We start from the raw sequence: 27947 nt of genomic DNA, 5'->3' as shown, positions 1-27947 counted from the left end.
TTACATACACACACTGCTTCACTGCATAGGCAGCAGCAGGGCAAGCTTCCCTTACATACACACACTGCTTCACTGCATAGGCAGCAGCAGTGCAAACGTCCCATACACATACACACTGCCTCACCACAGAGCAGGTACAGTATGGACAACCTAATGACAAAGTTCCCTTACATATTGCCTGCCAATGTGGTTTTTATCCTGCTCTAGAGGAGCCACTTGTAAGGGAGATCAAGAAGGTGCATCTCCAGTCCTCTTCAATCCTTGCCCTCTGTGCTGAACCCTGTCAACAGGGCTAGTACAAAGGTATTAGGCATCCTAGGCAAACCTTCAGCCATTCATCATCCCTCTGCCCCTACCACACAAACACCCCCCCCCCCACACACACACACACATACACCCCCCCCCCCCACACACACAAACCCCCCCACACACACCTGTGCTCTATCTCCCTTCACCCTCTCTTTATCCCCCTCTACCCTCTCTTTATCCCCCTCACTCACTTTCCTTTGATGGCAGCATCAGTTCTGCCACAGCAACCCCCTTCTCTCTCTCCCCCTCTTTCCATCTCCCACATTAGCATCCATATTTTCCTCTCTCTCTCTCCCTTGCCCACAAAGCATCCTCCTTTCTCTGCATCTCTCCCACCTCAGCCCAGTAGCATTCATCCTTCCCCTCATCTTCTACTGAGGGCAGTCTGGCATAAACAAGCTGAACTGCACAGCTCCTCTCACTTTCATGGGGAATCCAGACACAGTGGCTGAGCTTCAGTGGTTCCAGCTCTTAAAGCGTAGTCTTCTGTATGCGCGCGGGCCGGCTAAAGTCTTCTGAAGAGTGTGCACGCATCATGCAGCACATATGTGACTCTTAGCTCCTCTGCTTTGCACTTTCATATGCCAACACTTTTCTGGGCCTGAGAATCTCCCCCACCCTCCCAGGAAAGGAGCATCAGGTTCAGGCCACAGGCCTAGTTTGATGCTACACACCATTTGCCACATGCCTTCTTTGTCCTGGACCAGCACTCAGCAATGGTTGGCCCTTCTGTAGTGCTGCCACCCCTAAATTATGGTGCTCTAGGTGATTGCCTAGTATGCCTAGCGCTTCCACCAGCCCTACCTGCCAATATTTGTACTAATTATTTAATGCTAATTGTGGTGGTGACTCTTGTGAATTGTCTATGGGAAACTGAGCCAAGAACACTGGCCCTGGTCTTTCTTGTCATGGTAAAGAGGTCATAGCTGAGTCATATCTTGCTGCTATTCTCTCACCTGCATATCTAATGCTTTTTCCAAACATAGCCGTCCAAAGGTAAGGGATGGTGCTGATCTCGGTGCCCTGCGCCAGCATGTTCAGGGCTGCTATGCGACCTACCAAAAGGACAAAAGAGAAGAATTAAAAAATCTCTTGCTGTGGTGGTAGCAGTTCTGGCCAATTACGACAAACGTTCAGGAATGTCATCACTAGATACTACAACAGACAGAACTCAGTCAACCAGACAGACATAAGAACGCTTAAAAAAAATCAGCAAAAGCATTTTAAGTTAAAGTTTAATGGAACAGCCTTGAGTTTATCTGTTATACTGAACCTAAAATTACAATGTTTAATAATCTAAAAAAAAAAAAAATCTAGTATTGTGATTGGTCAGGCTGCATCATGCATCAAAATCCAGGGAAAATAGTTTGATGAAGCTTGCCCCCTGCTCAGCTACAAGTGTGTACCAGCTTCTACAGCACATGCCCTTCTAGCCGGACTGAGGGGAAACATTTCCACAGGTGAGGAGAGGGTCGGTTACGAAAACAGGTGCAGATCTTGTAGTGTATTTTCAAAGGAAAACTACTTAGCAATGTGGTACCCCCGGCTTTGCAGCTATGCAGGCTATTTGAAAATAGAGAAATTAGGTTTCTTACTTGCTAATTTTCTTTCTGTGAGAACTTCTAGTCCAGTCCAGAACCCATGGTTTTAGCCCCTCTGCCAGCAGATGGAGACAGAGAAGAATCTGATTCATTGATGTCACCCCTAATAGGGCACCATGAAGCCTGCAGCAATTCAGTATAAGTTTATCAAAGCAAAACACCTCAAATTGAATCCCCTATGAGCAGGGGAGATACAACATGGACCCTTAATGAAATTTGGTCCTTAAACTATTATCACTTCAAATGACTGGTAAGAAAAAACCTATATAGCAGGATGTCAGTTAGAAATGGGTTGGATCCTGGACTGGTTTTGTAGAAAAGAAAATTGGCAAGTAAGAAACCTAATTTCTCCTTTATTATCAACCCACTAGACCAGTCCAGAATAGTGGGATGTATCCAAGCCACTCTCAAACAGGGAGGGAGGTGGGCAAGTCTGCCCATAGGACTCCAACCCTGAAGGAGTCTAACTCCCTAGTCTGCACATCATAATGCAATAGCTGCCCACTGCCATGCTTGACTTTACACTCCACAGAGCAGACTGCGCGGCAATATTGAACAATGTTACATGTAATATAATGCAAACATTCTGAACATTAGAAATTAGAAAATCAATAATGGGATACAATACTGCAAATCCAACCCCAGGATTTCTATCTACATAACCGAGCCCAATGGCTTTGTGATGCTATCGGATACAAGGAATGCTGCTTTGGGACTGGTTAGTTCTTGAATTGTCAAGACAGCTTCATATCAGAAGGGACAGACTCAGCCAGGTCTGGTTGAACCCTATTGTATCTATGGACCTGTAATTTTAATTTCTATAAGAACAGCAGGATGACAAATCCATAGATGCCTTGGGGAAAAGCCAACACTAGCTCAGCCTGTCCCTTATCACACAGTGATGTCCAGTCGCCTTGGCATCAACTGACAAGCAAAAATACTATTCCTGAGATTTGACTGCCATTCTGAATCATGGTGGCACACACCACCAACATGAACTAGAGAGATTGGCTCATGTTTTGGAGTGCAGCACAATATTTTGGGGATGCTCTCCTGACATGGATGTGCCCACCTTGGATGTGTGCCATCTGCCAGTGAGGCACATTCACTTTCTTATTGTTCCGCAGTGCTAGAGGAAATGTAACAATATCACCAGCTGCAAAGACCCCAGGGATGTTGGTCTGCATCATCTGCTGAGAGAGGAGAGGAAGGTGAATGATACTCTGGTTGCTGCAGCCATTGCCAGTACAGAACAGGTAGGAGGAATAAAAACATTTGAAATTAAAGAGATTTTACATTTTACAGTATGATATTGTGGTAAATCAGGGTTCATCTCCTGAGTATGGCTGGGCCTGGGGGTTGCTGCGGAGGCAGAGTTCACAGTCTTGTAGGTGAAAGAGTCTCAGTCACCATACATCAGCGACATCTAAATGTCAGGGTGCATGTGTACCAGATTCCAGTAGGGAACTTCAGGCTGTGGCCCTTGTCATGGCTAGGTTAGACGGGAGAGAGGAGAGCTTTACAAAGGAGAAAAGCCCTGGGGAGCTGTGAATAAAGGCTCATGACATTATAATCTCAGCAGGGACTAGATCCGATTGAATTGGAAATCCAAAAGAGCAGGAGGAAAGTGCCAGGATGAAAAAGGTATTAGCAAACAAATTCTTTTCTACTGTTTCTTCATGGAGAGAAAAGAAATTAACAAGGTCCAAATTCAGCCTCCATGCAACTCTGCTAGTTAGTCAGTTATAGATAACCAGCATAACTAGTGCTGTATATTCAGTAGCACAGCCACACTGCTGAATATAACCTGCTAACTTTAGGGCAGCCCTTTGGCCTGACCAGATTTGGCCAAATAAATCAGCCGGCTAACTCTGAATATCGAGTTAGCCAGTTAATTTATCTTGCCAACTTGTCTCATCTCTTATCTGCCCATTCCCTGCCTTGTCCAGCTAAAAAAACTTAGCCAGCTAAGGCATTTAGATAACTACGTGGTGCCCACCGATCATTGCCAAATAATCAGCCCTGCCATTTAGCCAGCTAAATGCAGTTTTGAATTTTGGGCTCAAAATTTCTACTGAATTTATTGCTGATAAAAAGTGCTAGACTTTATATTATATTAATTAATGTTATCTGTGTGATTATGTATGAGAATTTAATCCAATGAGATGTCCGGATCAGCAGAAAATAATTGGTTAAATAAATAGACTGATGGTGCGAAAACTGAAGTCTTCCATTTATCCACCGAAGAGCTTCAGCACAAAAGCTTCCCTCGCGCACTTGCACATTCACACCCTGCCTCACTGCAGAATAGCCAGAGCAGCCACTGTGCAAGCTCCTCCCCCACACAGAGCCATGCCACAGAACAGGCAGAACACAGGGAGCAGCAATGCTCTACCACAGAGCAGATAAAGTATGTACAGCAGCAGTGCAAGCTTCTCTCTGTCACACACTGTCCCACCATAGAATAGATACAGTCTCAGGCCGATGCAATATCGGCGCACGTAAAATGGGCATTCATGATGGAGTGCCCGCTCTCCTAACGTGCGCCGATCCACCTCTCCTGGGCACTCGATTTAATATTAAAATTAGCTGCCGTGGTAAAAAGGAGGTGCTAGGGGAAACTGTGTGTCCCCAGCACCTCCTTGGCATCAGGCGCCCAGGAAAGGTGACTGTCAGTGCGGGTTAGAAAACAGACGCTCAATACGGGCGTCTATTTTCTCCTGCTACCAGCACAATATACACGCACAATATATATGACCAGGACTGTGTATACTGTGGGTGTATATTGGGTGCCCAGAAATTTTTTTTCTGCAAATTTATTTTTTATATGATTCCGCTTTCTATGGTCCCTCCTGCTTAGTACGGCAACGATTCTAGTAGGAGGGATCACAGAAAGCAGGAATACTGTTTTTGTACAATGATTCCTTGAGTGCAGCAGACCTTTATGCTATGTGATGAGCGCTATTAGCTACATGCTCGATTGGACGCACTTTTTGGATGCGCTAATCCCCATTTTACATTGGGGGTTATGGATGTGCATCCAAAACATGCATCCAATCACATGTTGAGCTGTGCGCTGGCTACAGCACACACTATTGCATTGGCCTGCATGTGCAGTAGAAATGCAAGCTTCCTTTCCACACACCTAGTGTCCTACCATAGAAGAGCAACAACAAGAGCTAGAATTCGTTTAATTCTGCTTAGTAACAGAATGTAAAGATGCCAATCCCAGTGCTCAGGGTATTCTGAATGTGTTGTGTAGAATGAAAGATCTGAGGCTGAGGTTATGATGGGAGAGATGGTGAAAGTGAGATCTGCACAGAGAAACTTCACCTTGTTTACAGGAATAAAGCCACGGGAGTCGATGGTGATACCACTCTGTTTCAGGAAGCCGGTTGTTGGACTTGCACCTGAAAAAAAAAATTGGGACCTGAGTGAAGTCATGTAAATGCAGTACAGACTAGACAGATGTGCTCCATGCAGCAGCTCTGTACATGGTGCAGAACCATGAGCGGTGCAAAGCAGAACAGGCATCTGGCCACAGAAACAGAATATGAGGGGAAAGTAACACGTGTAGTACTTAGCAGACATGTCATTACATTTCCATGGTAGAAACATAAGCTATCTAGTCCCGCATTGACCCCCATGGCCAGCTGTCTTCCATGGAAGGTGAGACTCTGGGAATATTTATGAGAGGTGCTCTGGAATCTCCAAGGAATTTAGTCTCTGCCTTTTGTACAGACCTTTCTTCATTTATCAAAGTCAATAGGTTGCTACTTGAGTTTAGGATAAAGAAGGGAAAGAGAAGTAAAGGATGGGGAAAACATGCTTAGAGACAGAGAAAACAGAGGAGCTGGTAAAAAGGCAGTCATACAGTGTGAATGAGAGACAGCTGGAGTACCAAAGGAGACCAACTCCTGCCTTCTAAGGAACAAAACAGGTGATAGAACATTCTTATTGTACAATGGACTTGGAATAGGGTATTTGTAGGAAAAGATGTTAATATTCGTCTGGGCCTTCTAGGCAGCCCTGGAAAGAAAATGGAAGGAGAAGAACACACAGCAGAAGCACAAAGATCAGCATGAGATGTTAGAACAGTGAAACCCTCCTCACAAGAGACAGAGGTTTCAGAATGCTACCATTTAACTGAACTTCAGCAGGAAAAAAAAAAAAAGAGAACAATGCAGTTATGAAACTGAGCCACCAGACCAGGAAATCAAAAATACTCCTTACTGTGAAGGTGCTTAACTGACCATTGAATAGATGAGTCACAGATTCAGGTAGGGTATTTGCTTGTCACAGCCCCCTGGACTTCTGGTGGGTTTTTTTGAAGGAAATTTCACTAAAAATCAAAAGGATTCGTCCTCCTAAATTACAGAACCATGACTGGGAAAGGGATTTGTGAGAGAAATATAATGTAAAACAGTTCTTGGAAGCAAACAGATTTTCACCCTGACTAACTAGGGTATTCAGACACAGTAGTACGAAATTCCCAGACAACAGAGGATGGCCAAGGCAGGATAGAGAGGTGTGCACATGGTCTCTTTCTGTGGTCCTGTCTGTTGGCTGAGAGGTGACCCATACTGGGTCAGATGACAAAGCAAAAGCTGGACTGAGAGAAGGTGACTTAGCCAGGCTGGGTAATAGCATATGACTAGCCATAAGCTTGGCAGAGCTAACATCACTGAGAGTAGAGTCTGTGAAGGGCCAGAACAACTGAATACTAAAACAGCCATGAGTCTAGTGGAGCTGTAAACCCAAGCCAGGGAAAACCCTTCTAGCAAGGGTGGAGAACTGAAGGACAGCAGCAGGCCTGGAGGTGGAGTAGTCCCCCCCTCCTTGTGTGAGAGGACCCCAGTGGCAGATCTGGAGATCAAGTGGTTCTCCTTAGGCAAGATTTTATGTCCTGCAATGTTACCATCACATAAAGTGGCATCAGGTGATTTGAATGGTACAAAAATTTCGAGAACATTTTAAATGTGGTTAATGTAGAATTTGTAACATCAGGATACAGCAGAATAAATTTGTTCATCCAAGAACATTGCATATCTATGATCTAAGACATTTTACAATCTGCTGTTCTACTTATGTGGTGTATAATCATCATTTGCTCATGTGATCTTTACATTGGCAAAATGACTCTGTCTTTAAGAACTTGTTTAACGGAACATCGTAGCTGCATTAAAACCAAAAAATTTACAGCACCATCAGTACAACACCTTAGCGATCATGATCATAAGTTTGAGACCTTATGATGTTTTGCATTATACAATCTAGAACAGAAATGGATATTTGAATTAGGAACAGAGGAACCTTTTGGTTTAAATAAGACCATAGAATGGAGTGCATTAATATGAGAAGTGCAGTATTAGTTTATGCTAATAGGTAAAATAAGAAAGGTTCTAATTGGATGGGGTAGGAGTCCATCACGATTAAGGTATTCATTGATTGGGTAACTGTTCAAAAAAATGTACAAATTTTTTATCTGTGTAGCTATACTGAGATTTGATTTGCAGTGTGGATAAAATGAGTCCATCGTAGGATTGGGTGGAAGCTTTGACTGGACACAGTCTGAATTGCTGATTGGTTAAAAAGAATATGTTGAAAAGAAGGACACTAGAAGAATAGAGCAATTGACTTGACACTGTGATTATTGATGTGAGACGTATGTAGACGTTCTCATAAAACATAAGCACTAAGCCATAGAATGTTCTTAGTACCTGGAAGAGGACAATAAGAGACCTCTATAAGAAAGTTAGAGCAAGTATGTCTTTATTGATTTATTTATAAAGAAATTTATATATGAATAAGAAATTAATACATGATTTGATATTTTAGAGTATTGCCCTGAAGCTGCAAAACGTGTGCCACGTCGGCATTTGGCATTAGCATTTGATATTTGAAAGAGAATTCTACAGTCCCAATGGTTGTCTCCATGATAGTTACTTGAAAGATAATATTCAATCTTCAAAAGAAGGGATCGATTAATCCCCAAAAGGACTACAACAAGGAGATAAGTTATCATTGATACGTTGGACTGTGAATATTGCAGTAGAGATAAATATGGTTTTAAAAGTATAATATTCACAATAGAATCAATGGGGAAAAGTGGAAATCACATAAGAAAAGTTATAGACAATAATTAAAAACAGAAAATTGTACTAATAAATCTAGATTAAAAGCAAATTTTTAAGAAAAATAAGGTTGAAGGTTTTTTGTCTAATGGTTATATAAAAGCTTGAATTGAAATTCTGGACACCAAGCTGGTTTCTGAGATCTTTTCCTCCATTTAGATTCAAATTGATAACTACAGTTATATTTTCAAATATTTTTGGAAGTTCTAACTACACATCAGCTCATCAGTTTGTGATTGTGGAAAAACACGCAGACATTTAATCACAGGGAGGGAGGGAAACTTTCAGACAACCGATTTTACCCATGTAAATCACTTTGAAACGTCTCCTCCAAATGAACAGTAAGTACCTTCTTTGTTACTGTCATGTAGTAGAGTCTGGGAGATTTCAAGCTGGCATTCGCCAGTGAATGGGCACTGCTTTAGCTGTGTCTGTATCTGTGTCCCTGTGGATAGTGGCTGTGCTGTGTGCCAGACACTGCCCTGACTATGTCACTCACCTATCCCAATAACACAGACATCAGCTCGCAGAACTTTGCCGCTCTTCAGCACCACTTCCTTCAGCTACAGGGAACAAGAATAAAATACACAATCAGCTGTGAATCCAGCATTGTATCTCTATAACACACCCCTGTATAAAACACCCGACTGGGAAGACAGCAGTGTTTCTCTATAATATACCCAGCTGTGAAGCCAGTAGTAACTCTCTGTAACAAACCCAATTGTAAAGCTGGGCACTGTTTCTCTATAACATACTCCTGTATAACACTCTCAACTATGAAGCCAGCAGTGCCTCTCTGTAACAGACTAAATTGTGAAGCTGGCAGTGCTGCCCTGTAACACACCCCTATATAAGACAGCCAGCTGTGAATCTGGCAGTGCCTCTTTGTAATACACATCCCTGTATAACATACTGCTGGCTTCAGAGTTGAGTATTTCTCTATAACACACCCCTGTATAACACGGCCAGCTGTGCCTCTCTGTAATATACCCGTGCAACACATCCAGCTTTGAAGCCAGCAGTATTTCTGTATAACACAGCCAGCTGTGAAGCCAGCAGTGCCTCTATAACATACTCAACTGTGAAACTAGCAGTGCCTCTCTGTAAAACACCCAACTGTGAAGCCAGCAGTGTTTTTGAATAACACATCCAGCTGTGAAGCCAGCAGGGCCTTTCTATAACACACTCTTGCCATGCCATAGCCAGCCTATGGCAAATATAGCCTTGGCCATAGTTACCAGAGCAGGAAAGGTGCTGAATATGTGCAAATATTACAACTAAAAATTCATGTATTAGAAATGGACAAATTAAACTTTTTGAACAAAAGATTGCTCTCCACAGAGTCTAAAAAAATTAAGGAATGGGTTGATAGTTTCATATAAAAATAGCAACCATTACCTACCCGGATAATCGGTGCTATGATGTAATTATAATCATTAACTACCAACCACCTTCCATTCGATTCATCCAAAAAGGGATTTCTTTCAATTTTTCTTCTTCTGATGAGAGCTCAAGTGGATCGGAGGATATTGAAGACAATGTACAGGTTGATAATTACATCAGTCCCGCAAGGAGTAATTTTTTTTAACAATCCAATGAGGGGAAGGGGTTTCAGCAAAACAATTCAAGACAGTATCACAGGTCAGAACAGAGGGACATAAAACAATCAACACGGATAACTCGGCAGCAATACAAAAAACATCCTCAACACTCGGAATTTGATAGTATAATTGAGATTCAGCGTTTTATAGCAAATTGAATTTACGATTGTATTTTCATAAACATCCAAGTTATTCTAGTGATGTATTAGTAGTAAGGCCATAATCGAGTTGGAATCCTCCAGGAACAGTGGATCCCTATATTCACACTTTTCATTGGTTGGTGTTGTAGGATTTAAGCCAGTACGAGGCCAAGCATGTAAAATGGCACCATAATTTAAGAACATAAAAACATATGAACATGCTATACTGGGTCAGACAAAAGGTCCATCAAGCCCAGCATCCTATTTCCAACAGTGGCCAATCCAGGCCATAAGAACCTGGCAAGGACCCAAAAACAGTCTATTCCATGTTACCGTTGCTAGTAATAGCAGTGGCTATTTTCTAAGTCAACTCAATTAATAGCAGGTAATGGACTTCTCCTCCAAGAACTTATCCAATCCTTTTTTAAACCCAGCTACCCTAACTGCACTAACCACATCCCCTGGCAACAAATTCCAGAGTTTAATTGTGCGTTGAGTGAAGAAAAACTTTCTTCGATTAGTTTTATATGTGCCACATGCTAACTTCATGGAGTGCCCCCTAGACCTTTATTATCCAAAAGAGTAAATAGCCGATTCACATTTACCCGTTCTAGACCTCTCATTATTTTATCCAAGGAACAACGGGAAGCTCTTAAATCATTAAGTAGATCTTCTGATTTAATAATAAAACCTGCAGATAAAGGTGGTGCAATTGTATTCCAAGACTGACAACAGTATGTGGATACTACGTTGCAACATCTAAATGACCAGAGATTTTATTTATTTATTTATTTTTAATTTTTCTATACCGAAATTCCTGCATTAGATACAAATCATTCCGGTTTACAGAGAAAAGGAACTCGCCCGTGGCTTGGATCTATTGTTAATTGGGCATTAACAATAGATCCTACTGATGATTTACTAGAAAAGATAAAACAGATTATAGATACAGCTATTAGTTTGAAAGAAAAAGAGAAGAAGTATTTAACAGTGGAACATATAAGAAGACTGGTAATTAATCCCATGCCCAAGATTTATAAGAGTGTCACATCTCCTCCCATCAGACCGACTGTATCATTAAATGGGGTAGTTCTTGAACCCCTGGCTGCTTTTGTGGATAAGATCTTGTAGCCATTTGTACAGCAATCTAAATCTTATGTCAAAGATACCGTACATTTTTTAACTTTATTACAATCGTGTCAGTTTAAGAGTGATATTTTTTGGTTGGCCACTATGGATACTAAAACTCTAAACAAACATTCCACAATATGAAGCACTAAAAGTTGTACAAAATACATTAGGTAAAAGACTGGGTTCTCAACATATATCCTCTCAGCTGTTGGCACATTTAACTGAAGTGGTACTTTTCAATAACTATTTTTTATGTGGATAAAAGTTCTTCCATCAGATCCATGGTATTCCCATGGGTTCTCTGTTAGTGCCTTCGGTGGCTAACTTGTATGTAGCAACTTTTGAGGAAATGCATATATATAAACGACTGAATGGTGGCAGTACATTGCTGGGTGGTATAGATTCATTGACAAAAGAGTGTTGGAGACAAGTTCAACGCTCAGTGAGAAACCAACACCAAGAGAGAGCATGAAAGCAATCTAGATAGTCCTTGCAGGTGCTTTTGCAACAGTTATTTGAACTTTATTGTACATACAAAACTCCACAGCTTTTCAATAAAAATGGCCACTTAAAGCAAAATGATGTCCCCCAACATATTCACCACGTTTTACCCAACAGGCTGCATCAGAAGGGAACATAACATATAGTTCAGATAAGCTATAAAAAGAATATATAACTGAACTGTAAGTTGCACTGCCACATTTGTTTTGTTGAACTGCATGAAACAGCAAGGTTATTTGGTTTGTTACTTTTCACCAATAAAGAAGTACCTATATAAAGATTTTTGCCAGAGTCCAGCCTGAAATCTGTTCTCTGGCTATTCCCGACCACTCAGTACCACATATGGTGTTAGCAGTGGGATCCCTTTTCTAAGTGGGAAGCACAGACAGGAGCCCACAAAGAAAACATTTTTCCCCCCCTGGGCTTGGCTACAGGGACAGCCTGGGAACCTGAAGACAGCTAGGAAATACCCAGTTAGTAAGGATCGGACAGGCCAGAAATGTTTTCTGTTTGTTTGTTTTCTTTTCTCCTATCCCGGAGACTCACCAAGCTTGTAGCTTGCACAGATGGAGGAGCAAAGAACATGGAGCAGCTGATACAAGTTCTGGTGGAAGGCCAGCAGCAGTTCCAGAAAATCATTCAAAATTTACAGGAACTTCATCCAACAGTTTACGCAGCAACAGGGATAAACAGCACAGGTTGCTCAAGTCATGCAACTGCCACAACCCGGATGAATCCACCACTTCCTGTCCTGTTCAATATAAAGGCAGGGGAGGACCCAGAGATTTTTTTGAGGACATTTGAAAGGGCTGCCCGCATGGTGGATTGGTCAGAAGCTAACTGGAATTTGTACCTAACCAATTTGCTCACAGGCAAAAGCCAAGCAGCTTTTCAAGCGGCTAATCGAGATGGAGGAGCCACCTATGCAGAAGTCAAGGCCACCACCCTAGAAAGAGCTGGGTATAATTCAGAAACATACCAGTAACAGTTCCAGCGGGACGTCCTACAGCCCGGGGAAAACCCCCAAAAGCTGGCTGGAAGTGGCTGCAGCTGGAGGCAAAGACAGGCCTTGAGGTAGCCAAACAGGTGCATCTGGAAAAGTCCCTAGACAGACTTCACCATCTCATGTGAAAGTGGGTCTGCCACCACCCGAGGCTCACTTTGGAAAAAGCACTAGAATTGGCGGACACCTTCCACCAGGCACACTTAATGCCCAACGTGATACAGAGGCTAGAAAGACAGCCTGCACAGCCTCCCTAGTGCACAATGAGAGTGGAGGACTCCAGAAGCATCCCTCAGAGGCGGATAGGTAGTCTTTTCTACCAGAACCCAGGCCACAGTCTCTTCCATGTGCTTTAACTGTGGTTGGCGAAGTCATTTGGCAAGGGACTGCCAATTTGAGGGACCTAAAGTTATAGGCATCAGCTTAGTGACCCAGCCAATACTAGAAAGTGAAATCCCTGGGGTTAAAGGAAAAACCCCAAAGCAGGAAAGATCCTCACCCAAAAGAAGAAAGGTACCTCAGAGGGTTCAAACCATCCCAGGAATGAAACTACGGATAATTTTTCTTTCTGTGCACAGAATGGGCATCAGGAGGGCCACTGCCCATTTGGAAAGGCCAAAAATGAAGAAACTTTGAGGGAAACAGCTAAAGGCAAAGGGGAACCCACCCACGAGCCTGCTCTTTTTGTAAGACAGTGACCCATATCGACAAGGAGTGCCTGTGATTAGAAGACATGGAGAAGGAACGCAAGCTGGAGGAACAGCGCAAGAAAGAGCAGGGGGCAGTAGCAGAGCCCCAGAATGAAAACGAGAAATGGGAACAGGATTGGGTGCACACGTTCACAAAACTTCAAAACTGAAGCTTAGTGGATGGACCTCATCAGCGTCATAAAGAATTTGTGATCCCGGTGGAACTGGACGAAGTTACCACACAAGCTTCGGTGGATTCAGGGTCTGGCAAGACATTCTTCATGAGGACCTGCTACAAAAAGAGCACATCGATCATCTTAAAAAGAGACATTTACCTGTGTACATGGGGAAAAACAGGAATACCCAACCAGTCAGGTCCTGCTGTTGACCCCAGCAGGTCAAGCCATTATGGAAGCAGGAGTCCTTCCCAAGCTCCCATACCTGGTTATTCTGGGATGCGATTGTCTCCAGCTTGCAGCCCCGTGGAGCCAGCTCACAGGGAGTCAGGGCAGCCCACCTAGGGGTGGGACATCTGTGAGGAGGAGCTGGGAATAGTCCAGGCATGGATGCTCAGCCTGACAAGGCCGAGGGGGAGAGTATATAAAACACTCTCAGAACACCTTAAAGGAGTGGCCACAGCTGCCTGTACCGTTCTCCTTAAGTGCCACCCCAGCAAGAGATTCTTGGCTAAGATGGATCCCTGCACACTGGGATAAGAGACCAGGAACCAGAGGGATTAGGGAAGCTCTGGGAGAAAGAAGGAAGCCTCGAGAAAGCAAATATAACTGAACTATAAGTTGCATTGCCACATTTGTTTTGTTGAACTTCATGAAACAACAAGGTTATTTGGTTTGTTACTTTTCACCAGTAAAGAAGTAAGTAAAGATTTTTGCCAGAGTCCATCCTGAAGTCTGTTCTTTGGCTATTGCTGACCGCTTGGCACCACACCCTGTAGGAAGCCACACTCCTGCATAACATACCTAAATGTTAAGCCAGCAGTGCCTCTCTAACACACGCAGCTATGAATTAAGCAGTTTTTCTCTATAACACATCCAACTATGAAGCCAGCAGTGCCTCTCTGTAAAACATCCCTGTATAACACACCCAGCTGTGCAGCAGGGTTAGATGGTGGGCAAGCCAACCCAGGGACCAGTAAAGGGGTCAAACCCCAACATAAATCTTCCAGGAAGTGTCTGTTCTGAAAAAAAATATTTGCTTTCAGTCCGGTATTTCTTTCTCTGTACTGTAAGCTTGACACAAGTTTACTTGGTCTAGCACAGCTGCAGTGTGGCTTTGCCCTATCCTCGGAGAATCTTAATAATTATATCACGGCACCATCCAGAAAGGTCTGAAGGAGATTTTAGATCAGGTTCTGCCCTTCCTGCTAGACTGTCTTCCTCCATAGCTCCACATGGATCTGCACACAAGGGGCCCTCAACTATACGGCTATAATGGCTGCAGCTCCTATCTGGGTCTCTGCACAGCTTCATCATTTTCCATGGAGACTCCTAAGCTCGGCTGCACAGACGAGTATGCAATAAAGTTTGGTATGCGGGGCCTGTGGCACATGGAATTAAACCTCTCACCTGCTACCCCAGAAGCCTTGGTGCACAGTCCCTGAGGTAGCAGGGTACTCAGAAGCAGCTCAGAGGCCTGGGAAATGCAGGTGCAGCTCAGGGGACTGTAAAACAACGCATTCTGTATTGAGTTTCATGGAATGTGAGGCTGGCTGTCAATGTGTTTATAGCATGACAACACAATATGTATCTGAAACAGCTGTCTATCCCTGACTGCCCATCTGCTTTCTGCCAAGTGGGACCCTGCAGAGCCAACTTTTAACCACCTCTGCTCAGTTAGCCTGCACTCACATTCTGCAGATCTTGCCTCTGGCTCTACCGTCTTTACCTATTATTTTGTATGACCTTCCTCCACATTCTGCAGGCCCCTGCTCTACGAGACCCATCCATGTTCTGCAAGTCCCTGACCCCCCCTGTTCTTCGGGCCGTGCCCCATACACTGCCAATCCAGCTGACATGCTGCAGGCACTGCACTCGTACAAGTACTTCTGATTATAAATATTCATGAGTCCAGTCATTTTAATACTTCTCTGTCCAGATTTGCCACAGCAGCCACATGGCTTCCTCAGTACCTTCCCCTCCTGCTCTCGCAGCTCCGACACCTCTGTCTGCATGTAGAACTTTACCCTATGGCTCTCAAACATCTGCAAACAGGAGAGAAAGGAAAGCATCACTCTTACTAACTCATTACCAAATTTAATTAATACATTCATAATATTAATTACTTTATTATCAGAGTGTAATCCAGGTGAGGCAGTATATAAGTAGAGACCTTCGTTTTCAGTTTTTAGTTTATTTTCCCTGAAAATGTCAATGTTATAACAAAAAAAATTAGTTACAATGACTTTCTCACTGATTTTTCTCCTGTTTGCTATAACAAAGTAATTTTTTCACTAATTTTTTTGTTATATTGAAATTCCCAGGAAAAAATAAAATAAAAAATTAAAATGAAGGTCCCTAATTACAAGATAATTAGAGGACACTGTTCATATGATTTAATAGAAACATGAGAGCAGAAAAAGACTCTTATGGCCTATCCAGTCGGCCTATCTACACCAACTACTCAGCTTTACGATGCCTACCACTCCCTCAGCTATCTATTGTGTTTATCCCATGACTTCTTGAATTCAGATTCTGTCCTTGCCTCTACTAGATCTACAGGGAGGCTGTTCCATGCATCTACTACTCTCTGTAAAGAAATATTTCCTTACATTACTCTTGAATCTGCCCCTTTTCACCCTCATCCCATAACCCCTTGTTCTAGAGCTTCCTTTCCTTTGAAAGAGATCTGCCTCCTCTACCTGGAACCCTTCTATCCCACCTTTCCTCCAGGGTACATATTTAGATCTTTGAGTATATCCTCATATGCTTTAGAACAACGACCACCAATCAATTTATTAGTCACCCTCTAGACTGACTCCAACCTGTTAATATCCTTTTGAAGTTGTAGTCTCCAGAACTGTATACAATATTCCAAATGAGTCTCACAAGGAACTTACATGGGGCAATATCACCTCCTTTTCTCTCTATGCACTCAAGCATCTTTCTGGCTTTTGCCATCATCTTATCTACATTTTGGCCACCTTAAGATCATCAGATATGATCACCTCCAGAACTCACTTTTCTTTCTTGCTTAGAAGAATTTCAACCCCTAAAATGTATCTCTCCCTTGGGTTTTTGCAGCCTAAATGCATAACTGTGATGATTCACTAATAGTTGTCTTAGTCCCTGCACAGGAATGCAAAATCTGGTTAGGATCTGAATAGTTAAAAAAGGAAAATAAAACTACAAAATGGCTGCACTAATGAACTACATTTTCCAGCAGACCTTGCTCACTAGCCTTCAGAGTCTCAACTGGGAGGAGAAGGTTCTGGGTGGAGTCACTAATCCCACATAGATTGGCTATTAGCTGTATAAAGGTGAAGGCTTTTGGCAGATAAGGGAGAGATCTGGGGAAGACAGCAGGAGGAGGCACGTGGTAATCAGCTCTCAAGAGGAGCAGGGCAGGATGGAAGATTCTAGGGGTGTGCATTCCTTTGCAACGTATTGGCAATCCGCAACGTATATGCCATATTCGTTGTATTCGTGGGGGTCACAAAATATATGGTGAACCCCCACGAATACAACGTATCACTAATGAATAAACCCCCACCCTCCTGACCCCCCAAGACTTGCCAAAAGTCCCTGGTGGTCCAGCAGGGCTCCTGGAGCGATCTCCTGCACTCGAGCTGTCAGCTGCCAGTATTCAAAATGGTACCGATAGACTTTGCCCTTACTATGTCACAGGGGCTACCGGTGCCATTGGTCGGCCCCTGTCACATGGTAGTAGAAATGGACGGCTGGCACCATCTTGTGCTCCTACCATGTGACAGGGGCTGACCAATGGCACCGGTAGCTCCTGTGACATAGTAAGGGCAAAGGCTATCGGTGCCATTTTGAATACCGACAGCCGATGGCCTGAGTGCAGGAGATCGCTTCAGGACCATGTCACAGGGGCTACCGGTGCCATTGGTCAGCCCCTGTCACATGGTAGGAGTCCCCCCCAAGACTTGCCAAAGGTCCCTGGGGGTCCTGGAACGATCTCAGAGTGTCAAAGAGGTACCTAACCAGTACAAAGGAGAAAATAGATGAGTGGAAGTAAAGAAAAGGATCTAACCAGAGCTTCATCATTATTCAAGTACCATTTACAAGGAACTCTAAATTGGAAGGAGTTTCCATTGTACAGAGTCCTGATAGATCCTAAATTCCAGCTGAATAGCTGGTAGAGGCCCTTTATTTAAAAAAGAATAAGGGGATCCCAGTGACAAAGAGGAGGGACCACACAATTGCTGATTTAAGTATTTATTTATGGATTGTGGATTTTCCAAAGGAAAAATGTATTTTGTGTAAGATTCTTGTTATCGCACAAGTGGCTAAGTAAAGACTTTATGCTGGAACACCAATCAGGTGTCGTCCTGGTTCTTTTAAATGCAGTTGGTGATCCTCCCCTCAAAGAAGAGTCCACTGAACAGGGCTTGAAGGGTTTGTGACTGTGTATGTGCCTTAGCCCCAATATCTTTTGTAACTGACCCTGTGAATCTGAAACTATTCCCAGGTTCAGGGTTACATAATTTTGAATTTAATTACTCGACTTTCCAAACTTGTGTTCAAGGCAAATTACAATTCAGATGTAGAAGGCATTTCCCTTCCCCAGAGGGCCTCACAATACAAGTTCACGTGACTCCTTTCAGGAAGGAACTGCCAATGTTCATATAGAGCTTAGGTTTTCTCTTTATGGTTTTCTTTTGTTTGCTATACATATGGATTCCTCTTCAGGGTATCTCTGTTTACCTTTAATTTCCCAAATAAATCAAATTAAAGAAACATTAAATTCGAAGCCTCCTCTTGTCCGCCATGAATACCTTGAGATTCAAAGGAGTTGCAGATAGCTAGCCATAACTCGACCCACTCCACCCATGTAAGGAGATATTATCCTTTGTCAAGAGCTTATTGGAGGCTTCCAAGTCAAATATTTTGCTGTGGAACTGAGAGAGTTGAACCTGATGACTTTCAAACAGAGTCTTGATACAGAAACTTGGCATCAGCATCGAGAATAAATTCATACAATTGTGAAATACACCCCAACAAGAGTGACTCCCTTCATGCCATTAATTGTCTTAAGTCCTTCCAGGAAACAGGTTCCGACAACTCAGGAGTAGCTCCCACCATACCTGGGGACAGCTTTCGGGACACTGAACCACAGCTTCCTCTGAGACTTTCACCCCTTCCTTTCCTGAAATTGCTTCCAAGTCATCTTTGTATGCCTCAGTTGAAACAGCGATCTTATTCGCATGGGAGGCCCCCCTCTGCACTGTATGGGTGGCTCAGATTCACAGATGTATCTGGCCTTTCTCCCATGGTTTGCCCCGAGTGTTTCCCACCGAAGGCACCAAACTGAAGACTGCATCAGACAGAAGCTGGTATCAAGAATGCCCTCGTTGAAAGCAGGAAAAAAAAACCCCTTCTGGCAGTAGAGATTTTTCTATTCACCAGGGCTCAAGCACATTTCAGAGCAAAGAAGGGATGACTCTCTCCCAGATTCCCGCTCTGTACTGATGTGATTCAGGGTGGCTCTCGAGGCAGAGACAAACGCATCCATTGAACTCATTAATGAGATCAGAGGTAAGGAATGGTAAGTTTGCACCTTGCCCTTCTATGTCCCCGTATTAGAAGAAGGAAAAAGAGAGAGAAAAAAGGAAAAATGACATTCTAGGACTTTCTGCCAAAGCTGCAGTCAGGATGCCATCATTGTAATTGAGAGTTTAAATGCTGCAGCTGGGGATTGCTGTAGAGCTCTCACATTAAGCTCGCTGGGGAGTAGTGCTTTGGGAGCAAGGTACTGCTGCTGTGAAATAAGAGCAGGAAGTTCGGGCTCTGTAGACAGGGCTCCTCTGCAGAAGGGTAAGCTTGTGCCGCACACATGGGGCATCTTTAGAAGATGGGCCTGGATTGCACCAGTCACCATTGGAGGGGGGAGAGCCCAATATGCAGATTATCCAATGCATTGGCAGATTTAGACTATAGTCCAAAAATTGATATAATTGTTGGTTTTCTTTTTAGCTAGGATCAATATTTAGATCACAAAATTACAACTGTGGTCCGCAATCCAAATTCAGCAACATGCCACCTGGAATCACTATTGCATCCCAAATCAGTCCATCTCCATTTCTACAGGAGATAATCTCCACTATCTCTCCCTATTGTGCTGTAAAATGTAATATCTACAGAAATTCCTTCAGCAGGTAATGATTTTAAATAAATAAAATAAAATAGGAGTGGCAGTTGCCAAAGAACTCTGTCAAATTGGATAGCAGACTGTATCACATCAAAACACACAAAAAGAGGATGAATTAGCATAAGTTCAAAATTTGTGAGCAGTAGCACCAATCATCAAGTTTTCAGCCCTGGCAATAGTGATTGGTGTTACTGCTCACAAGCTTCAAACTTGTTCTAATTCAATCCCTTTATGTGTCTGTTATATGTGCCCAATACACGTGCATGTATTTTTCCAAGTAAGCACACACATTGTATGCATTAAAAGCATGTGGCATGTGTACAACACATGTAGCAAGCATTAGAAGCATGTGATATGCATGCAGCACGCATGATCTGTGCATTAGAAGCATGTAATATGAGGGCAGCACCCATGACCTAAGTATTAGAAGTATGTGACATGTAAGAAGCACATATGATATATGAGCAGCATACGTGGCTTTCTCAAACCACTTCGTGGATGGTTGGCTTCTACCTTCATGATTGCTCGCCCGACTTTTTCACCCAGGAACTTCTTAAAGGGAATGTCTTCCAGCTCCACCACAGACACTGAATGGGCCTTCTCACATAGGTACGCTGCCACTTCCATGCCTGAGAGAGGATGAGAACATGGTACATAGCATCTTCCATTCCCACGTGCCTTCCAGGAACACATCAGTCCTCCCAGGGTGTAAGCCAGTCTGTGCTTAGCCCGTGTCCCTCATGGCATCAGGACCACAAGAGTGGGAATAGGTGAGCACACCCCTGTTTGAGTCTCTCTCTATATTGAGAAAGTCCCCGGATTGCTTTGAAACAGGAGCTGGCAAGCTAGGGGCGCCTTTGCTTTACCTTGTGACCTCTCTCCGAGGGATTCCAGTACCTTTTAATGTGAGGGTAGGACTCTGTGCATGTCTTTCCTGAAAGCGACACCTTCTCCACCTCCCTGACCTGTACCGCTGAGGGCATGACTGCAGGGTATCACAGCTCACCGAGAAAGGACGCTCCTACAAGGACAGCATTCTTGCTGCTGGCTAGTCTGACTGCCCAGTTGGCATCTTCCGGTGTTCGGAGGGTGAAGACATTGTCAATTTCTTTTCCTTTACATGCCAAGGTCTTGGGTCTGTAAAAGCAACAGTGATGTTTAATGAATCTCCTTTATCCTAACTGGGGCTTTCTGATAATTGCTTAAAAGCTTTATAGTGCCTCAGACAATATTCAAGCAATCCCACTGCAGTACTAGTGAAACGTTCCCTGTCCGCACACATAACTTAATATTTCTCATTTGAGATGCCTCCTCTGGGCACCTCAAATAAGAGAATTGTGAGAAGGCGGCTTTATACCTCATTATAAAACACATGGATCCTGTTGTTTACAGGTGATTCATAAAGTTCTTATTTGTAAGCAGTTTTAGAAATGCATCCTCTTCTGTCCTCTGCAGGAGAGCAGGATGTTTGCTGTGCTTTGTGGGCTAGCATAGATCATCAGACACATGTCTGACCATCCAGAGATCTGTCTGGTTTATAAATCTGTAGCGTGGGCTCTGCTGCAGATCGATACCCACCGACCCTTTCACGTCACCAGAGCAGGGGAGGGAAGATTTGCTCCACTTCAGCTAGAGAGGACTGAAAAGAGCATCATCAGCAGACCTCACAGAGCATGAACATGCAGCAAATCAACCATCCCAGAAAGGTACAGATTTTGGTACCTCTTCATTTTAATCCTAGCCCTCTTCATTGTGTCATTAAATCAATCAAGTGCAGCATCTGGCTGGAAAGAATTTCCTGGTGCTAAGGACGCAGTCATCTCTGCCATTGGCAGGCGTACTGTGCTGCTGTGAAACGTTTCATTCTCCTTGTACCAGAAGGCACAGATAGCAGAAGCAGATTAGGTCATATTGCAGGTGAGTGTAGTCCAACATTGCATGGCACTTCGGTACCACGCTGCCTGGCTCTGGATATGTAACTCACGTGCTCCCAGTGGCTATCAGCAGCTTGTTATATTCCATCTTGAATCCATCCTTAAAGATGGCCATCTTACTCTTGGCATCCACAGACACAACCTGAAAAGAAATCGTCACAATGAACCAATTTTGATTTTAATTTTAGAAAATTCCCTGATGAATAAAGTGACAGATTCTTAACTATAGCATATCAAAGCACTTCTAGTAATAGTGCGAGAAAATCTCAAACTCTGGTTAATAAGACACAGCTCTCTCAGCCTCTGGAAAGCGTCAGGTCTCACAGACATTGAAACAGCTCTGTCAGTCACTTTCTCAAAATATGAACCAACCTGACTGGGTTTCATCTGCAGTCAGCTTTTTATTGGTCTTATTCCTGTGTTTCCTTTCTTATTTACCCATAAGAATTTTCTATCATACTTTTACATTATCTTAAAATCAAAAGTGCATTCTGTCATTATCGAATGCCTTGATTTAAATAAATCTCCTCCTGAGAGGTCTCCCTTCAGTTATTCATACTATTTTTATACTATAGGTGCACTTGGGGTGCTATTGTCTCCTATCCTGAGCTCTGTCCATGCAGTAATCATAAATTGGGTATCTCAAGATGCTGCTATCTCCTTCCTGAGGTCATTCTTCAGCTCTTCACATAGTATTTATATGCTCAGTGTCTTGGGGTGCTACTCTCTCTGCCCTTGAGGCTTCGCTTCAGCTCTCCATGCAGCTCTCCATTCATATATCGGGTGTCCCAGGTGTTGCTGTCCACTCTCCTATGGTTTCTCTTCAACAGCTTACGCTGTATTCCTAATTTGGGATTTTCAGAGTGCTGCTCTCTCCTCCCTGAGCTCTCTCTTCAGCTGTCCTTGCAAAATTCATATTTTAGTTTGGCTTCTGATTTACTTGGCTCTATAATTTTGGATTGGCTATGTAGGAGAAGCTTTCAATCGTCAGTTATTTACATTTGCTCAGGAATGAGGTAAACATTAGAAAATGAGGAGAATCATTTTAATGCCTGAATGCAGAGGAAGTTACCCATTTTTCTCCCAAACCCACTTTCAGTCCTATTGTGGATCTCTTTGGGCTGAAGATGCATGGTGTGGCACCTTTCAGAGATGATTCAGTTCGGTGTTGGGTTTTGTTAGCCACTAGGTGTCACTGTAGGAACAGTTTTAGGCTCTCAAGACTTCCATAATTTGTAAGACTTCAACAGCTAATAGAGAAACAAGGAAGCTTCATAAAACAACGAATCCAAGAAACATAAAATGAGGATTTTCTAAAATGTACTGCACCAATACGATCTATTGACTAATGGTATCATAAATAGAGATGGTATATTTCAGACAACTAACTGTTAGGTCAATATATGTTCTTTTATTGCAGTGGTGAATTTGTGTATCCATGAGAAGCAAGTAACCATACAGCACAGGTTTATCTCCTCCCTTAATAAGATGGCACAGGAGAATTGGCTGAAAGTGCACTTGTAGAACTGATATCAACAAATGCAGTCAATGCCAGTGTTTCGCAATTATATTTCCTGCTTCAGGAGTAACATTTTAATCTCTTGAACTTTTGACTGAAACATATCTTCTCTATAGAAGATACTATTAGTCAATAGATCATATCAGTGATGTACATTTTGGAAAAGCCTCATTTAAGGTTTCTCTAGACTCCCATCCAGGTTCTAAGAGTGCAGTGATACTAACATGGTGCTCCCAGTCACAGCTGATCCAATGAGCAGAGCCAGGAATAGATCCCACCTGCCCTACCGGCCAGCAGAGAACACTAAAAGCCGGGCCATCAACCTGTGCCCTCACTGGGTTTATTAACTTCCAAGTCCCTGCAGCACACCTAAATATACCCCAGTGCTTCAGTGCCATAGAAAGCCTGTGACTTTACCTGCATTTCCGTCAGGACCTCGATATCATTCGTATGGAAGAATTCTTTGGAGCGCAAAGCAATCTGGTCTGCCTGAGAATCCATGGACTGCAGGAAAACATGCAATGAAATTATATCCTTATGCATCTTAACAGGACAGAACATTTCAGGGGGGGGGGAGGGGTCTGGAGGAAGGGGGGCTGAGGGACTAACAATCTCTCCATCTCCCATCACAAATCATTTAAGAATTGCCACCTCCATACCATAGATCCTGAGGCAGCACAACAGGAGCTGGGTGTACTGAAAGGTTTTCCCCATAGGGAGGACAATTTTCAAAGCCATTTATGTGGGTAAATAGTAACTTAATTGCATTAATCTACCCCTGAAAATTACCCTCCCTCATTGTGGCTGAAAGTCTGCATGTACTTTCCACTGCACTAAAAAGAGCTGTTCCCAGAGGAGTGTTTAAATTGCAAGAGGACATGTTTGTGCGTAGGCTGCATTGTCAAATGTACTAGTGCTACTACTATTAAATATTTAAATAGCACTACAAAATATACACAGAGTTGTTTACATACACATAAGAGAGAGTCCCTGCTCCAAGAAGTTTGCAATCTACATTTATGTGCATTAAGAGCATAAGAGAATATAAGAAATGCCATACTGGGTCAGACCAAAAGGACATCTAGCCAAAATCCTGTCTCAGTCAGTGGCCAATCCAGGTCACAGGTATCCTGCATTTTTCTTGCTCATAACCAGGATAAGCAGTGGCTTCCCCAAGTCTACATGGCTAATAAAGGTTTATAGACTTTTCTCCCAGGAACTTGTCCAAACTCTCTTTAAACCTGGCTGCATTTTCTCTTGTGTTGCTCTGCTAACTTGCGCTCCCATTCTATGTCCTGCAGCCGTAGACAGTCCTTGTCAGCATGGTCATCCATCTTACAGAAGGAACATGGCTGTGACTGCTTGCTGAGTTTTAAGTTTACCCTTTCTTACCAAGGATTCTTTGTTTTCTTCTTTGTCAATGGGCAACACTCTTCCTCATGTCCATTCCTGGCACAAAGGGCTAGATTCATCAAAGTATCACATGTGATAGGAAAAGTGGCATGTTGTATGATAATAACCTATTTATCGCAATGTGCACAATCTTACCACTTCGCATAGGTATTACTGCAGAGTGCGTTAACTTTTTCATACTTTGCAGTAATACCACAATTGTAGCAATTCCAACCTGCAACCAGTGTGAAAGAGAGAGAGGGAGACTGACTAACTATAAGGTCCTTCTAGTAGTTAGGTATTTATACCTCTATAGGAGGCCCACCTGGTAACTCGAGGTAAGGTTTAGGTAGTAGTGTAGGGGTTAAGGGCCACTTTTGCATGCAGAGTGAGACGTACGAACAGAACAGTACACTCTTGTGAAGGTTTGATGACCTTTGGAGTGAGGAAACTCACACAAAGTTGAGATTTGTACAATGTTCTCTCAACCTAGCTTGATGTTACCCAGGTTGAGGCTTAACCTATCCAATAGCTAGGGTTTGCTGTTAAAACTGCATCTACAAGTTAAACAGTTAGCAGTTTGGTTTGTTCTGGTTTTGTGAGTTTGGTATGATATCAAATAAATACTCTACGAACCTTACTCAGTTTGGGTCTGTCATATGGTAAGTGCTTTTCCATCGTGCACATTACAATTCTGTCAGAAAACCCCTCCTGACGTAATGTTTCTGCACACAATAATCCAGCTGGACCTAGAGGTAACAGACCATACGTTAATTAACATGTAGATAATCTCTTACAGACACTCCAAAATCAGGGAGAGAAAATGGCATACCAACCTGCCAGGCACTGGTTAGGCAGCCCCAGATGCATTCACCTAGTGGGGACCCCTTCAGAATCAGATCAAGCATTGATTAGCGCATCCTCAGGCCCCTTTTACCGGGGTTAGTGTTTCAAAATGGATCAGTTTTGTGCACACCATGGCAGTAATGAACCTGACTCATAAATAGGGTATTTTGGATCTGATCTCAGTCTCTGATTGGAATAGCACTTTGACAGGAGCTGGAAGAACCTCACAGGCTGAAACATGTCTCTGTGACTGCCTGACTCCATATGGGTTTCTTCCTATCTCCTGCACACATGCTGTGCATGGTACAGGGTGCATTTCTGAAAAAAACTGACTTGAAGGTTCTTGTCTTCAGCTTGTCATCTATTTTCCTGTGATTAGCCTAGAGAACATCTCTTCTACATCTGCTGATGTCATTTGGTATCAACAGGCACCATGACCACTGGATACTTTCCAGATCTTCCTCTTCACCCCCCCCCCCCCAAAGTCCAGCTTCTGTCCATCCTCAAAACAATATACCATACCTGAGCATCAAAGAGACAATTAACCATATGGTGTTGCTAATGTGGGCCTTTTGTTCCTGAATCATAGACTCTAAGACCTGTACCCTCAAACATTTCCCTCAGATGTAGGCTTCATGGGGTGGCTACTCCTAAAATCCTAGAAGATGTGCTCTGGGTGGATTTCTTCATCCTAGTCCCTCCTTATAAAGTACCCCTCTGCTGTCCTGCTGAGAACTGGTTTAGCAGCAGCTCTAAAGTGCTCACCTGTTAATATAGGCTATAAGGTTATCTAAGCTTTAGACGTAACCCCATGTTACCACAATATTATTCTACAAGTGCAACAATGGTAAATTAAAGGAAAATTGGTTCTTACCTGCTAATTTTCATTTCTGGAGTACCACAAATCAGTCCAGACAAGTGGGTTTTGCATCCCTACCAGCAGATGGAGGCAGAGAATAAAAACTTTTCAGGCACTGCTACATACCCAAGAGTGCCACTTGCAGTCCCTCAGTATTCACCTGTACCCAAGCCAAGATGAATACTTCCAAACCATAACCTCCCCCAAATGAATCTCATCTGGGTCAATCAAGCATGGTAGGAAGTTGGAACTCCCTGAAAAATCAGAGATCCCCTCTTCTCAAGACGAGAGAAAAGACAAACCTTAACTGTCTAACAAAAAGTTTGCAACTGCGCAAATACAACAGTGTCAGCATAACTGGAATTCAAAAGCGAGGAAGGTCTTTCGGACAAATGCAGGGGTTGGGCTTCTGGACTGATCTGAGGTATTCCAGGAATGAAAATTAGCAGGTATAATGCTAATTTTATAAAGATGATCAGACTTCCTAAAATCATTAGTGACCTTTAAATAATGCAACAGTGACCAATTTTCCTTTCTTGTTCATACCCCAGATTAGTCCAGACAAGTGGGATGTACCTAGCCCCTCAACACTGGGCAGAAGAAACTCCCAAAAGACCCGCACGCAGCACACTCTTTCCAAGTGTAGCCTCCTCTGGCGCCCGCCCATCCAGGCACTAATGCTTGGTAAACGTGTGCAGCGTTGACCAAGTTGCAGCTCGACAGATCTCCTATGGAGAAACGAGCTGACACTCTACTCAGGAAGCAGCCTGCGCCTTTGTAGAATGCACTGCAACCCCACTGGAGGTGGCCGTCCCTAACAGATATAGGCCGACAGTATTGCTTCCCTCAGTCAGTGTGCAATTGTGTTCTTAGAAGTCTTGCATCATCTCTTTGGTCCACTGAACAAAACAAAAAGATGATCAGACTTCCTAAAGTCATTAGTGACCTTTAAATAATGCAACAGTGACCAATGAACGTCCAGTAAGTGAAATTCCTTCACATAGGGCACATCTTGTGCCAAATGTGAAAAACACTGGTAACTCCACCATCTGGTTGAGATGGAAGGAGGATACCACCTCTGACAAAAAGGACAAAACCATACGGAGTGACATTCCGTCGTCTGAAATTCTCAAAGAAAGGCTCCCTACATGACAAGACTTGGAGCTCTGAAATCTTCCTAGCTGAAACTGTCCTCAGGGAAAGACTCTTTAAAGATGTCCTTCTCAGCGGCTCAAAAGGGAATCCACAGAGGACCCGAAGCACCAGATTAAGGGTCCACTATGGTATACCCTACGAATCAGAGGAAGCAAAAGCTTCACCTCCTTGAGGAAGCAAACAATATCCGGAAGAGATGCCAGCAGTCTCAAATCTTGCCTCGAAAATAGCCCAAAGCTGTCACTTACACTCGGAGCAAGTTATAAGCCAAACCCTTAGTCAGTCCACTTTTCAAAAAGGCTAAGACCTGAGAACCATCTACCTGCAAAAGAACTATACGATTCTCTAAGCACCAGGCCTCAAAAACTCTCCACACCAGAATATATGCCAGAGAAGTGGAGGATCTCCTAGCTTGAAGCAAAGTCGTAAATCCTGGCCCTGAATATCCCTTCAAGCCTAGACTGCCGCTCAAAGACTCAAGGCTGAGACCTCAAACAGCCTCTTCAATAAAATCTCCAACTTTTGATCCTGAATGTCCTTCTTTGCTGCTGACCCTGTGACTGGGCCGCATTGACCTTTGGAAGCTTCCGGAATTCCAAGATCTCATCAGGCAAGGCGTGCAGCTTGACCATGGTCCTAACCACCTTCAGACCAGCCTCCAGAGAATCCCACTCACGGTCAATCAGCTTCTTCGCCTTCTTTGGCAACAAAAAGCATTAGGTGGCTCAAGCAAGCCATCCAGGATAGGATGCACCCCTTCATTGTCAGAGTCTTCCTGCGTG

At 43.3% G+C, this 27947-nt stretch overlaps 1 protein-coding gene across 4 annotated transcripts in view; it reads right to left on the bottom strand.

Annotated features, from left to right (window-relative positions):
• Positions 1-27947, bottom strand: part of AIFM3 (apoptosis inducing factor mitochondria associated 3) — a 128748-nt gene that overhangs the window by 44926 nt on the left and 55875 nt on the right. For all 4 annotated transcript variants that reach the window (XM_029571694.1, XM_029571696.1, XM_029571695.1 and 1 more), the window contains exons 7-16: positions 24942-25054; positions 23331-23417; positions 21445-21536; positions 20467-20597; positions 19974-20089; positions 15259-15330; positions 8544-8607; positions 5244-5320; positions 2983-3100; positions 1266-1364 (exon numbers count right to left, since the gene is read on the bottom strand). In XM_029571694.1, the coding sequence (XP_029427554.1) occupies positions 1266-1364; positions 2983-3100; positions 5244-5320; positions 8544-8607; positions 15259-15330; positions 19974-20089; positions 20467-20597; positions 21445-21536; positions 23331-23417; positions 24942-25054 (969 nt within the window). The remainder of the gene's footprint in view (positions 1-1265; positions 1365-2982; positions 3101-5243; positions 5321-8543; positions 8608-15258; positions 15331-19973; positions 20090-20466; positions 20598-21444; positions 21537-23330; positions 23418-24941; positions 25055-27947) is intronic.

This window comes from Rhinatrema bivittatum, chromosome 11 (genome assembly GCF_901001135.1).
Source record: "Rhinatrema bivittatum chromosome 11, aRhiBiv1.1, whole genome shotgun sequence".
NCBI classification, from domain to species: domain Eukaryota; kingdom Metazoa; phylum Chordata; class Amphibia; order Gymnophiona; family Rhinatrematidae; genus Rhinatrema; species Rhinatrema bivittatum.
This window is presented reverse-complemented; position numbering and strand designations above follow the sequence as displayed.